The following is a 14,741-nucleotide window of genomic DNA, read 5'->3' on the forward strand; positions in this document are numbered from 1 at the left end:
ACCCCCACATTGTGAAGTGCTTTGCAATCTTTGGTATAAAGTAGGGCCCCTCAGAGAGCCGAAAGGAAGTTGAGTTCAAGAAAATACCATCCCCTAAAAAAGCCGGGTCTTTCCCTGAAATTTCCCCAATTTCTGTTAAACCCGTTAACCGTGCATTTAACACATTTCCAGTGGGAACGACTGGGTCCGTGGTCCCCCATTGCAGCGTCCAATCACGGGGTTCCAAAAGCCAGTTTTCCGATGTAGTTTCTTTGATAACAATGTATCCACTATTATAGTTAAAGTGGTTTTCGAAGTAAGAATCATTTTATTTTTTTTTCAAAATAAGATTTCAGGGATTTAAATCCAGATGAAAGTCTGGGTATAATATTAGGATAATAAAGGATGATAATACATGTATACACAAATTAAATTTGTTTCTTATTTAATTTGAGCGGGGGTTAACCAGTAACTTGAGGCTTTGCATGGTGGGGTATCGGTATCGTTTCGGTTTGCGGTAACACCATGTGGTAATAACTACTGCTTAGAAGATATTAGTTCTGAAAAGAACTTGTCCTGCTTGTTATCAACTTTAGTAGTTTTTTGTTCTGTTAAGACTAGTCCTGCTGTAAGTTCTAAACGACTGGGTCCGTTTTAAAGACAAGTTCGTTTAGAACTTACAGCAGGACTGTTCTTAACAGAACAAAAAACTACTTAGCAAAGTTGATAACAAGCAGGACAAGTTCTTTTCAGAACTAATATCTTCTAAGCAGTAGTTATTACCACATGGTGTTACCGCACACCGAAACGAAACCAGTAACTTCTTATTAAGCAATAATGTATCAGCGTTCATTTTACTCTCGATTCAACTTGAAGCTTGCAATGCGCATGTAAAATGGCTAATGAATATTGTCAACTATCTCTAACGGGATCAGGCTTCTTGTGTCATCTGATAATTTCCCTTGGTGCGACCCTGAGAAAGTCCTGTTTGGCAGGACCGAGGGGGTTCTCGGGGGTTAGTCCCCCGACAAATCCCTTATTTTTACCAGATGACAGGAGTTTACCAGATGAAGGATCGAGGGAATTTTTAGGGGGCCTGTCACCGCCCGAGATATTCCTTATTTTATACCTGTTGGCAGTATCGAGGGAATTTTTGGGGCGCTGTCCCCGACATGTTCCTTATATCACAAGATTGCAAGATCCGGGAGTTCATCATTAGTTCATTTCTGTCGAAAAAGCGATTTTCTCATCGTTATCACAGTGATTATTTCCAAGCTTGTACCAAAAAAAAAAAAGCAAGCTGCGATTGCAAGCACAGATTTTGGCCTTGAGCCAACAAACACAGAGTCGAATGTCAAGAACCAGGATGAACTGGTGTATGGCAGGAGAACACCAGGATGTGCAGGTATAAGCATCCGGGTATCTGCATCAATAAAAATGTGCATAAATACCCCATACTCTGCGAATTAAGTTTCATTCGTTGCGTTGGAGTTAGCCTTCACCCGCAGCCTTCACTCTTTTGGCGCGTTCTGAAGTCATCCAAGCAGTGTCCGTAAACAGCGAACTTCGAAATGAATTTTTCCATCTACATCAGTATGCTGTGTTTGATTGCTGCGGCTCTTGTGCACGAGAAAACGGTAAGCACAATCAGTATTATATAATTTATAATTGACTGCTTCGAGTGTGGTGTAGTAAAACTATAGACTCCCGAGGTGATCCATGGAGCATTCTTTCTTTTTTTTCTCGCCTCATTCTATGAAACTTTGATAATAAAAAGACGGGATTGTTCTGCATTCCAAAATCGGATAGGGTTTAGCATCTGCATCGATTTTGTAAAATAACCCCAGCATCTTAAAATAATTCAAGTACCCCTATATAATGTCTTATATAATTCTATGACAAGTCAGATTCTGCAAACTGTTTCTACCAATCGAATTACAGCATTTTTGATTTGCATACAGAGATTGTCTTTCCTACCATTACCAATCCGAGTGTTTCTTTTTTCCAGGTTCTTTAATTTCGGTATTCACTCCTATTGACACAGAGTGCGCTCACCATAGCTAGCTACGCTCGGTCTACTGACTGCGGCGGCAGTTCGGCCACAGTCAGGGGGACGTTCAGCGTGGACCCGGTCGGCTCGAACAGCGTCTCATTGTCTGCCAGCGGCATACATGTCGACGAGGACCTGGATTACCCCCTGAAAGCCGTTGTTGAGATCGAGAAAAAGGTGACCAAACTTCCATTATATGCACAAGTTATATTCTTTAACACAGGCTAGTCACCAGCAGTCAGATCATGGTTATGCAAGTACTGTTACTAGTCAAACTCAGTCAACAGACAAAGCAGGCAAGTTGTGGTCACTACGCAACTGGTTTATCAATCACCCGGAGTCAAAGTACATTTTGTGTAGCTGAATCAAGCTGCATGTGCATTAACAGTCCCAGCCAGTCAATCCTGCTTTAGGCCAAAAAAATAAAATAATAATCGGTCTCTGGTCAGACCGAAGATGCAGCGACGCGGGTTTTTTTTTTTTTTGGTGGCTTTTTTTTTTTTTGGTGCTTGAATTGTACAGACTAGGGTACTATGTGTATTTTGCTTTTTTTGTGTCCTCATTATACATTGGTGTCCTCCATAATTTGCCTTGGTGCAATTTCCCCATTCCTTGGTGCTCTTTGGTACAAAAATTTGAGGAGGTGCGGCAATAGAGGGCGCTGTTGTAGCTTCAGTATTAATTTGACGGAAAAAAGGTTGACGCGCATGATTAAAATCGACGCGCGCGCTGACCAGAGACCAGAGTATTTTTTTTTGGCCTTATCGTAGGGCCTATAGCCGGAAATTCTTAACTGTTGAAAACCGTTCACTTGATTGATTTTGACTGAAAGGATTACTTGGCACAGAATACAATGTTTGCATGGGATGGTTTTAAACTATATAGGCCCCCTATACTTTGTAATTTTGTAACCATCCTTTTATGAAAATTTTTCACACATGCGAATTTTGGTAAGTTGCTGATTCACCCTGCATTTTTAATTGTAAAATGGTTCACGTATACCGGCCCAACCAATAATCTTGCCAAACACTAGTCTTCAGTTGGCGGTTCACGACCACTTATTGACTTGAGTTATACAATCACGAATGCTCTAGCCTGGACAAAATCCTACGGACTTCTACTACTACTTCTTCTTCTTTTTCAGAAGTTTTTTTTTAAGGGGGAAGGAGAGATAGGTGATCCCCTTATGCAGTGAATGTTTTTGTCTAGTAAATTTTGTCTTTATTTATTTGTTCACCCCTGGTCATTTAGGTGCTTTGGTGGTGGGCCACAGTGCCCTGTGCGTACGGCTATGGAAGCTGTACTTATAATGACGTATGCGAACAGTTCGTGGCTCCGTCTGACCTATGGCCTGACTGTCCGATACCAAGCGTGAGTTATCATATTACATGGGTGCTGCCTTCTCTATTTAATGAGGCAGTTCTGAATTCCAAAATTGTCTGGTGCACAGCAAGATTCAATGATTTTTTTAGATAACCGCGGCAGATAAATGCACACAAGGCTATGGGGGACGTGGTAACTAAATCTGCATTCTGTGCAATTTTTTGCGCAATAGAGAAAAAAAAGCATGAACTTTAGTTCGCACAAAAGTTTTGACAAACGAGACACCTAAAAACACTTCGCTGTCCACTTTCGTTTGCAAAGTTGTACTTCAGAACACGATGATCTCTTCAATTTGCTGGTACTATGCTTTTGCAGGCATACGATGATATCCCAAAAACAATGATCGGCAAAACTTGATGTGCAAATGCGCAGTTGGAACTACCGAACTGGCTTATTAACAACTCATCTGTTAACTGGAAAAGGCGCGCGTCTGACATACACTGCTGGGTTTGGTAAAGGTTTTTACCAGGCCAACTTTTCATTGAATTTATAAGAAATATGTTGTACGAGCCTTCGAAACACCCGTCTCAGTAGAGCCATGTTTGTTTGTCTGCATTATTTGCCTCGCTTTGGTTTCAAAATGGCGTACCCTGATAAAGGTCTATTAATAGGAAAATAGTCACTCCGATTCATTATTTGATCCCGCTGTCTAAAATAAATTTGTGTTTCGTCTAAAAGACATATAGAGGTGCTATCAGACATTTGTGTTGTTGTTTTTTATCTGTATTACTTATTACTCTCTTGGAGTTGTTTACTGTAACAATCATTAAGTATTTTCTCTGAAGTGAACCCAAGAAGAGTACAGGGATAGAAAAAAAATGTTCCATTTCAAGGCATTAAAAGATAGGAATGATGAATCTAGATATGGAGAAGACGAAGAAGTTCAACTAATATTTCATTCGTTTCAATTACAATTTATTTTATATATTTTTTATCAATACCAGAGCACGTACAATGTACAGGGGGTGATCGACATCCCGTCCACTTGGATTCCCTCTTGGCTCGTGGGTGGCGACTACCGGGCGCGAATCAAGCTGTACAAATACAGCCGTCAACTAGGCTGTAACGACTTAAACTTCCGTATATAAAAGGTCGATCCGACATGATATATCCTGAAAATGATAACAGGCTAAAATTCCTTAGTAGACCTGTGATAAGATCTTTCAACGTCACCAACGGCCAATCGATTCAAGAAATGCATCAAGGCACGACCTTTAGTCAATGAATGGTATAGACGTACATTATCAATACATCTTGATGAATTGATTTAAAAATTATTATAAGACGCATCTGCTCGCCCATTATATTACATAGCTTCTCCGCTTCTTCATTTCTCTCAGTTTAATTTGCCTGCGTTTTACCTCTTACTTTGCTTTTTATTTATCTTGTCATCTCTGCCGCTGCTCCTCTATTGTTCAATACGCTTCCATTATTATTATTGCACTTTTGTAATGTTTATCACATTTGTTTGTCCTTTTCTCTAATTGTTTGTTTGTGTTGTCAAAAGATGGAAATAAATGTTCTTGAAATTGAAAACAAAATAAAATTGAATGATTATGAATAAAGTTTTAATCAGCGCATTGGTAGAGTAGAACTATAAGGTTAACTTATATTTGTTTTATGACAATTTAGTCAAAAACATGGTTTAATTTACATTTTGTTTTGTTGTAAATACATGTATTCCAATCAGGTGCCAAGAACAATGACCACAACAATTATTAAAAATCCCATCTGATGATCTGAATGCTCGTGTGTAATCTCTTATATTCGCTTCCCCATTTTTCTGTTTTTGTTCTGGCCATCCGGGTATTTTCCTACGCCAAAGACCCCCGGAAATAACAATGAAAATTGGTGTATGCCCACTCCTACACTGTCAGCGACCGAGACAATACAGGGGCGTAGATGGCGGGGGATACACACCCCACCCCACCCCACCCGGCCAGGGCGATGGGCCATTGGATCCCCGTGCCCCCCCCCTTTTTTTTTAGTACCGAGATGCGCCGATTTACTAAGCGCCCAAGTATTGTGAAGTACTTTGCAATTGTGGCAGCTTATATAGGGGGGGGGGGGACATGTGGGCTTAAGTAAACAAACAGGGGGTCACACTACTAGAAAAGGGGGGGGGGGAATCTTGAGTAACTAAAATGATTTCTTTTTTTGTTTTCTAAGGGGAGCTACTCCTATTTAATACACTATACATTATGAAAACATACAACTAGAACTGGGCCCTGCCACATTCACGCCATCTTAAAATCATTGCTGTCCCCAGCAATGGCAAACAAAAGACTTTATATACCATTAAAATGATTTCAACAAACACACGAAAAAAACCACAAAACACTTCAATAAATAAATAATGACAATGAACTAGCCGGCAATCAACCATACAGGTAGGACCCTTCCACATCCTGGAATTCAAGGGGAGGTGGGACGACACAAACTTCTTCCATTATAGGGGCTGTCATCTCGTCACTGGCATCTCGAAACCCGACTGGGGGGGGGGGGAGGACCCTCGTGGACATCCTAGAAAAACTATGGGTATGCTGATTTTTTTTTTTATAATAACCTGCCGCCACGATAACCCGCCGAGATTATCACGACCAACCAATATCACCCACGAACCCGTTGGCACGTCAAGGGAAATTCGTTAAATCTCCCCCACCCCAACGAAAAACTAGGGAAACTATTACGCATGCGCTTCTTCTGCAGGCAATAACGGTCCATTTTCAGTCCCACGCACACTATACACCACAAAAGAGCTGACCAGTGAAGTTGCAGCGGCATCATTTATATTACTGGAAGAAATTTAAGAGTTTGGTTCGAAACTACAATGAAATGTTTTGAATGCACGCTGCATATATTAGGTTCAAACAGGTGCGCGCATTACACAACCAATAGTTGGTTGTGATAACGCCCTCTCGCGGCGAGTTATCGCGTATCATCAAGCCATAACAATGTCTAGCCCCTAAACTACAGTTGTATGTGCACTGTGCTTATTTTTTTGTTTCTTTTTGAATGTTCAAAAAGGTATTCGAATATTTGGTTGATGATAACATATTTGGTACATTCAGAACAGCCCTAAAATCTTCACACACTGCCAGTTAACAGAATCAGATGAGATTATCTGCTCTGTATTGAAAACATCAGTTGGACGGGAATAACGCACCTTGTGAAATCTGTGCATTTGACACGTTGCCATTTGGAAGAAACTCAATTTTTAGTCAGCCACCCTCTTTTTGTAATAAATATTTACATGAAAATGTACAAAAAGTGTTACAATTAAATACCTAACTAGCACATAGCAAAATATAAGAAAATATAGATATGTTTAACATTTCGCTCAAATTAATGCCAGTTCAAACTCTCTTGGCTAGTATTTGTGTTAGTGATTACCCTTTGCTCTGCAAAGAATTCACTACAGTGCAACATCATACAAGGCGAGTACAAAAAAACAAAACCCAAATGTCGGGACCATTGTTTTAGTGAAGTTCTGCATGTAGCACTTTCAAAATCTAGGATATGAAAGCCCAATTCATAAGCTTTCTTTTAGTACAAGAATCATTCAAATCAATTCTGTACTTTTCAAGTTACAGACTTTTAAACACAACCACCGTTTTAAAGTTCTGTCCACGGATCACAAAAAATATATCACATAGGGATGTGTGTGAATTGTTTTCGTTGTGCTGAAAGAACGCACGCCTTCTGTGTGATCCGTGGACAGAACATTAAAACGGTGGTTGTGTTAAAAATTCTGTAGCTTGAAAAGTACATGAGTGATTTGATTGATTCTTAGACTAAAAGAAGCTTATGAATTGAGCCTTCATATCCTAGATATTGAAAGTGCTACATGCAGAACTTCTTTAAAATAATAGTCCTGACATTTGGGCTTTGTGTATTTTGACTCACCTGTATATAAATGCCACTATAACAAACATGATGGGTTCCATGATAATGTTCATAAAAGTGATTGTACATTACAATAGAATTTAATACTCCGGGAGTCAAAAAAGTGTTCGTTATAGCCATTGTTAGTCAAAAAAGTGTTCGTTATAGCCATTGTTTGTTATAGTGGCGGTTTTTAAATGCTGGTAACCAAATTTTCTCGCAAAGAGTTTCAGGTAATTTACTTTGTAATAAATTGGCAGTCAAACGTTATTCATTTCCAAAAATATCAATATTGAAGAAAAAAAAATTACCCAAAGACTTTTTGGGAACAAAAATTATGAGCCTGTATTGGAAGACCTCAAAATTCAGCTTGTCTCGTTCTGTCAATCATCCGAAAACACCACTAAGATACACAATTTAAATTATTCCTTCCTGCCCTTGACAATCTGACCTTTGACATGACCTAGAACTGAACTCTGACCTATCCGGCTTTCTCCTCATGTGATCTCTCCTTACGGTGACGTGATGGAGCTCATTGGTCCCGGACGGCAGTCTGGATCAATCTCGAAGAAGTCAATCTCAATCTTATGCTGTTTCGGTATGTATTTCCTGTGAATTGAAAGAGCAACAAAGTCAGTGACGATAAACGGATTCGAAAAAAATTATGCCAATTTGATCATTTAACCTTTTTACTTACAACATTGTCCAAAACGTACGCGGAATAAAAATATTGTGCTTCTACAGTCATCGTATTCATTACAAAAGAAGAAAAAATACCAAGTTTTTTTAATTACCCAATTAAAAATATATTTAAGTTTTTAAAATACACCAATATTTTGAGTATATCGTTCCAGGGTTTTCTTCCTCTATAAACTGAACAATAGACCATTATCATGTTGTGGCCATCTTCATTTTTCCCATTCCCACGGAACCAAAGCGAGGCTGGAAGGAAAAATAGTCTGGTACCTTTTTGCACAACAAAAATATCATTCAGTACTGAAATTGGATACAGGGAACATGACTGAAATGGTGGCAGCATGATAAAGGTCTATTGTTTTCTCTAGAGGTTTTGCAAACCTCTAAGCTAAGATTAACTTAAAATACCTTTAATCATGTGCACCTGATTTCATTACCAAAATGTAAACAAGTGTCACATCTCTCATTGGCCAAAATTCCCGAGCCCCAGCCCCCCCCCCCCCCCCCCCCCACACACAAAAAATGGTTATAAAAGATTGCAAACAAAATATTCCATCCCTCTTTAACTTGAAGTTCTCAACTGAACAAAAATTGATGATTCAAATCAACAACTGATTCATATCACTCCCTGATGTGATGATGGCGCAGAATTTTACGGTTATTGAAGGGAAAGGAAGGACGGCCAGCAATGAAGCCATGATAGAAAAAAAGGGGGTGGCATAGTTCAATTCAAACTTACACATATTCCACTTTGGCCATGTCCAGCATTTTCTTGGAGGCAATGGTGGCCGGTTTCTCGTGATGTTTGTCAGAGAGGAAGACAATCTTCCTGATGCCCGATTGGATGATGAGCTTGGCGCACTCGTTGCACGGGAACAAAGCAACATAGATCGTGCAGTCCTTGACATCAGAGGAGTTCTTGTTCATGATGGCATTCATTTCGGCATGACAGACTGAAGGACAAAAAAAAATTGCCAAATTTGTAAAGAACATAATAAGCTGTAAAGTAATCCACAAATGTAAGCATAATGCGGTTATCGGTAACTCACTTAAACTCCATAGGCATTTTTGCTAGGATGCAACCTCAATCCTGCAAAATCCTCCAACTGCCTCCATGTAAAAATAGCATACAGCCTCAATCCTCCAAAATAATTATTTCTTGAATGTGGTCCTTGGAGGGGTGACCACTGCCTCAATCCTGCAAAATCCTCCGGCAATCACTATCAATATGTTGAGGCAGAGCCAGTGACATCCTAGAGCAGTGCGGAGGATTTCAAGTATAATCTAGGCCTTAATTTATGCACGGCTGCGCATAAACAACACAAGGTCCGGCCCGAAATCAACCACACATTTTGCCAAATAGCCTCAATCCTGCAAAATCCTCCACTTTGCAACGGGATTTTAGAGGATTTGGTAAGCTCAGGACTCAAGCAAGTCTCACCATATGGGTATTTCTGGTCCAGCCATTCCCCATCTTTCCCCCAGGGAAGCTCGTCGTCATCACACTTGTTGGGCATGCCGTTGTAGCCGATACCGACAATTTTCTTTTCCTGGTTTACAATGCACGCACCAACCTGTGGGGGCGAACAACATTATGGGAAAGATTACCTCTGAACAACTGAACAGTTTTACAGGTATGCGTTCACATAGAATCAAACAAAAAATGGAAGGATACTCTACGATGAAAAATGTTGGCAAAGACTGAAAGAGAATTTCGGAAGAGTCAAGGCCTGTGACTACCTACCTGTGAGCTTGGGTCTTTGCTGCGTTGTGCGGAGAGGAAAGCCACTGCCATGAAATACTCATCCCAGTCTAAGTAATTGTCTCGCTTCTTGGCAACACTGCAATCAGAGGTTAACAAAATTTAACCCCGTTATTTTTTGTAAAGTACCATCCATCTAGACACCTAACACCTGCACTTTGAGTGGATTGTAAAGAGGGATTCAAATATTTTGAGAAGCTTGCTTACGGCATCTGAGGAAGAATCATTCCAGTCTTTGATGGAAAACGAAAAAGCATGATGGAAAGATTCCCATATCTGGCCATCACTTGTTACCCTGTGCACAAACCGAGACTGGTCTGAAAATGTCTAGGCCCCCTAGGCCTAAGTGTTTTTACATTTTCTCAGTGCTAAAAATTCAAAATTTGTCCCTGCTAATTTTGACTTTTTTAGGACATATTATCACTTTCTGATGGCTGATAGGTCATTTAAGGGGAAAAATTACTGATGGCCATAGGCCCTATGTGGGAATCTTTCCCCAATGTTGTTAGAAAATGTTCTTGACTCTCCTTATCACGCTTATAGTACTTTGTATCACAAAGATACACAACCGCCGCGCTGCGCGCTGAAGAGTGAAGTGGGGTCTGGTAATGCCTGGTAATATTTCGATGCGTTGAAAACACTCCTTTTAACTATGTATAGGATCTTAATTTTTCTACACATCTTTTATACTACTCACTCTTTGTGATCTCCATTTGTATCACTATATCGGCTTTTCTTCGTCGGCGTGACACATCCAGCCGTACTTTTAACTCCGTTTTCAGACATTTCGTCAGTTTTCCCGGGAAAATTAAAGGGAGCGCGCGCAACGTAATCTGTCTGGTAACTGCACTTCCTTCACACGTACCAAATGCACCACCGTTCGCTGACACGGTAACAGACTTTTAGCTGTCAACAGGTACGGTGGCTGCTATGTGCCAAGTAATGATTTTCAATGGAGTTCTTCTTTTAGGTAACATTCAGTTGCCCTATTTTTTGGTGATAATCCAAGCGTTCGGTAATTAACTTCTTTCAAAAAGTTGGTAAAACAATATAGGTATTCACCAGGAACAGGTTTTAGATAATTTGATACCGAATGTCAGATGGAGTAAAAACGCTGTCAATTCGGTCACCACATAGTTTAGCGTTAGGCCCACAACCGGCATTGTCTCGCGGTCTTACGTACGGGCCGCCGAATCAGCACCGAGCTACACCAGTTAGTCTCGAAATGAAAATATTTTTAAAAAGTCTTTTCTAAAATGAGAAATCAATTCAAATTTACCACTAAAACACTGTGTTCTGTTGTTAAGCACTCCTGGTCTTAAAAAAGGCGGTACTGTCTTTCACTGCGATGTCGAGGGGCGTCTGATTTCGGCATGATACAGACAGTTCTTTTTAGTTGAGATAAAAAAAAGTTAAAAAAAAGTTCCAGGCGCCAGCCCAAGTGAAATATATAGAGAAATTGGTAAAAAAGGCAACTTGCCACCTGCTCCTTATTACAAAGTTTAAATACTAACTGGCAATTGCGACTTTTACGGCAACAAATCGCGGGACGTTTTTAAAACCAGCAATTCAGCACGTGCAAACTGCACATCGTCTGGTTCTGTATTCTGATGTACATATATGCTGGGTACAGACGAGCAGAAACAAGACCAGCAGGATCGCTGACGATTTACCTTGCAGTTGCAAAGCTCAGAGAAGTAGCATTCTGACACAGTACTGCACCGAAAAAGACGACGTTTGCAGGTAAAATAGGGCGAGAAATTTGACAAGGTGGCATATTCGGAAAGATTCCCATGTCTGACCATCACTTTTCACCCTGCGCACAAACCATATGAGACTGGTCTGAAAAATTCTAAGTGTTTTCTCAGTAAATACTTCAATATTTTCCCTGCTAATTTTGACTTTTTAGGACATATCACTTTCTGATGGCTGATCGGTCATTGAAGGGAAAAATCAGTGATGGCCAGATATGGGAATCTTTCGGCATATTCATTGGGTTGAAATGACAGGGGCACATAATTCCGATTTTTTGAAGCTCATAGGATGTCTGCAATATCAACCAGGATTTGTCTTTAATTTTGAACTATATGAATATGATCGATGGAAAGATTTTCAGTACGACATAGGACATCTGTTAAGATGATCTGTTTTCAAGCTGTATGGTAAAGTTAAAGGGTATTGTACTTGAAATGGAAGTGTTTTAAGTAAAAAAAGTAGCACATAATAATAGACTGTGCTGCACATGCAAAATGATCTTATTAGACTTTCCCATGTTTTATTCTACTCGACTTTTTTTCAAGTGATGTCTTTTCAATTTAACTTTTTCCCCCTGTTTTGTATTATTTGCACTTGACATTTCATCCGTGTTGTCTTATTCAAGTCAGCATGGACCAGCGGCCCAACCTTACTTTCAACGACCTGATCCGATTGGCTCTCCTGTCCCAGCCGGAGGGTCAAGCCACCTTGGGTCAGATCTACGACTTCATCGAGCAGTCCTACCCATACTACAAGGAGGCCACGGAGTGTCGGTTCTGGAAGAACTCCATCCGGCACAACCTGTGCAAGAGTCGACAGTTCCGGAAAATCAAGGAAGCTAATCTGGAGGAAAGTGGTAAAATATCATGTGCTAGGCACTATTTGCCGGATACCACTGAGACTAAAGTGCACTAAAACTAAAGCCGAATACCAGCCACGACTATCGTGCAGTGCGTATCGGACTGGTTTAATTCTCAGTGGATTTTTTGTTTAGCTGATAAATTAGCAGTGTTTTCTGCCGACAAGCTCAAAGAAAGTAGGACCAGCAGGTTTTACATTCACCCTGACCTCCCATCAAATTCCATCCCCCCTCCTTTATGGTGGATTGTATGGGAATTGGTCCTGCAGGCCTGGTTTGACTAAAAACTGATGGAGTATGATGGACTTGGGCCTGGAGGCCTTAAGCAAAGCATGCATTGGAAGCAGTGTGATTGATGGATTTTGGCAGACTTGCTCCAGCACTTACTAAAAGAAAGTAGGAAGTTAGTGGTAATACCATCATAAAAAAATTAAATGAAAATCTTGACAAAAATAGAAAAAATCATCTTCAAAATGAGGCGACTTTGTGGATGTTTGACCCAAGCATTCCATACCAAACCCTTACAGTGAACACATTTTCCATCACCACCATTTTCTCTAGGTAAACCATACAAGCGAGGCAGTGCATTGTGGGAGCTGTGCGATATTGGCTTGGTCGTCCAGGGGGGATCAAGTAAGAAGTTCCGACCAATCAGAAAGAAGTCCAGCTCGAACACAAGGGCCGACAACCCAGCCAGGCCCAGCTCTGTGGATTCTACCGGTACCAATATGTCAAGCTTAGGTAATGTCCTCTTTATATTTTGAACCCCGTCCCTCCAAAATCCTTAAAAATCCACCACTTGTTTTTTTGGGGGGTTTTTTTGGGGAGGGTTTTGCAGGATGAGGAGAAAAGTAAAGCCCAGCCAGAATTAGTTAACGTGGGACTAGCTTCCATTTGGGTACAGAAAATGTACCACCACTGGTTACCTGCACAGTGCTTGAATTTGGGGGATTAATAACAAACATTCTCCATTTTCTGACCATACTGGATCTTGTTTTCTCAGTTAGTCATTGATTTCAAATGTTTTGCTAGTCTTCCAATTTTTTTGTGCAGAAATCTATAACCATCCGTATCCATGGCAACCATATCCAGTGGCGCTCACCCAATCACATCCTGCCATTGACGTGCCGAGTACTGGCAACTATACAGCCATTCCCAATTCACCGATTCCAGCCACCGAGACATTTTTCAAACCATGGACGACCAGCCCCGACCACTCGCTGTCAAGTTCCCATCTGGAAGCCCCTCAACTGGAGGAATTAGGATCGCCCTCCTTGGGCGAATGCGGCGATCCTACACCACCCCAGTTGACATTGTTAGGACAGAGCCATTCCATCAACGGGGGAGTCCTAGACCCAGTCGGGGGTGCTTGGAGTAGCTCCACGACTGAGGCACTTCGAGCTGCCAGCCCGGCGTCCATATTGGCGGACACAGCTCTGACAACAAGCTACCCAACCAGTCGTTCGATGCCTCCAAACCAACATATGTACTCTGATGGTCTTTTCTGGTATTCATGGTACTCATTGTGAGCTAAACGTTCCCAAACACATGCATCCAAGTTATTGGCAGACTGAATCTGTTCACCGTATCATTTATGAAAAAAAGAAAGATAAAAGAACTACAGACTTGAGTATATTCATTTAACCCGATTAAAATGTGGATTTTTTTTCTGCATTGCAAAGAAACTGCCCAAAAAATACCAACCTAGCAATTTCGAGCACAATAGGATCTAGAGCTTGACAATATAGAAACTAGCCTTCCCAAATTGGGTCTAGAACTGTGCCTTTATGCGTTTCAAATCTTTTACTTGATTCTATTGGATAACTATTCAATGCAGAATCAAGCAGTGTTTTTCGAACAGCTCACGCATAATTTAAAAGCACTTGTAATTTGAAGCCCTTTTTCCAAGAAGTCACCCAAGAAAATGTTATTTTACGGCAACCTTTGATTTTTGTGTACATACATGTAAAAAAAAATATGAATTTTGTTGTGTATGCTTTTTTCACATTATCATTATTGTTTTTGTGTGTATTTTTTATATCAGAAAAGTAATAAACAGTTTATAAATCTAATTTCATGTGTGATCCCAGAAATGCATTATTGATTAGTTGGTTGGCTCTCTTTGCAGCGTGAACAACTTTGGGTGTCGAAATTTAAAACCTATCCACCTGAAAAAAAAATAGGCTGGTAATATTATGCAGAAATCCATTTTAGTTTGAGTGCTGCCAAATTAGTCAAGAAACGTGACCCAAATGGCTGCAGTGTGTTAAACCAACAGAAAGCAAAATAACACAAAATTAATTTTATATATATATAAAATAATAGCATTGTTTTAATTCATACAATAACTCAAAAAAATAGCTTTATTTGAC

The 14,741-nt window shown here is 40.3% G+C and overlaps 3 protein-coding genes across 4 annotated transcripts; 2 read left to right on the top strand and 1 right to left on the bottom strand.

Annotated features, from left to right (window-relative positions):
• The first annotated feature begins 1,266 nt into the window (after positions 1-1,266).
• Positions 1,267-5,156, top strand: LOC119727529 (ganglioside GM2 activator-like). The gene is made up of 4 exons (XM_038199433.1): positions 1,267-1,616; positions 2,024-2,206; positions 3,281-3,400; positions 4,357-5,156. The coding sequence occupies exons 1-4, from the start codon at positions 1,551-1,553 to the stop codon at positions 4,498-4,500; spliced, it is 513 nt and encodes a 170-aa protein (XP_038055361.1). The 5' UTR covers positions 1,267-1,550; the 3' UTR covers positions 4,501-5,156.
• A 2,426-nt stretch (positions 5,157-7,582) lies between these two features.
• On the bottom strand, positions 7,583-10,674 carry LOC119727528 (deoxycytidylate deaminase-like). The gene is made up of 5 exons (XM_038199432.1): positions 10,453-10,674; positions 9,738-9,834; positions 9,435-9,567; positions 8,733-8,946; positions 7,583-7,906 (listed from the first exon to the last, which is right to left on the bottom strand). Exons 1-5 carry the CDS (start codon positions 10,539-10,541, stop codon positions 7,810-7,812), a joined length of 630 nt encoding a protein of 209 aa, XP_038055360.1. The 5' UTR covers positions 10,542-10,674; the 3' UTR covers positions 7,583-7,809.
• Positions 10,675-11,057: 383 nt separating this feature from the next.
• Positions 11,058-14,441, top strand: LOC119727527 (forkhead box protein O1-like). 2 transcript variants are annotated; one of them, XM_038199431.1, is made up of 4 exons: positions 11,058-11,498; positions 12,140-12,366; positions 12,931-13,110; positions 13,423-14,441. In XM_038199431.1, the coding sequence occupies exons 2-4, from the start codon at positions 12,141-12,143 to the stop codon at positions 13,896-13,898; spliced, it is 882 nt and encodes a 293-aa protein (XP_038055359.1). In that variant the 5' UTR covers positions 11,058-11,498; position 12,140; the 3' UTR covers positions 13,899-14,441. The 2 variants fall into 2 exon arrangements, with proteins under 2 accessions (XP_038055359.1, XP_038055358.1); XM_038199430.1 differs by having other exon boundaries at positions 11,061-11,498; positions 12,136-12,366.
• Positions 14,442-14,741: the final 300 nt, after the last annotated feature.

The sequence above is a fragment of the Patiria miniata genome, unplaced genomic scaffold, assembly GCF_015706575.1.
Source record: "Patiria miniata isolate m_02_andy unplaced genomic scaffold, ASM1570657v1 HiC_scaffold_20, whole genome shotgun sequence".
NCBI classification, from domain to species: Eukaryota; Metazoa; Echinodermata; class Asteroidea; order Valvatida; family Asterinidae; genus Patiria; species Patiria miniata.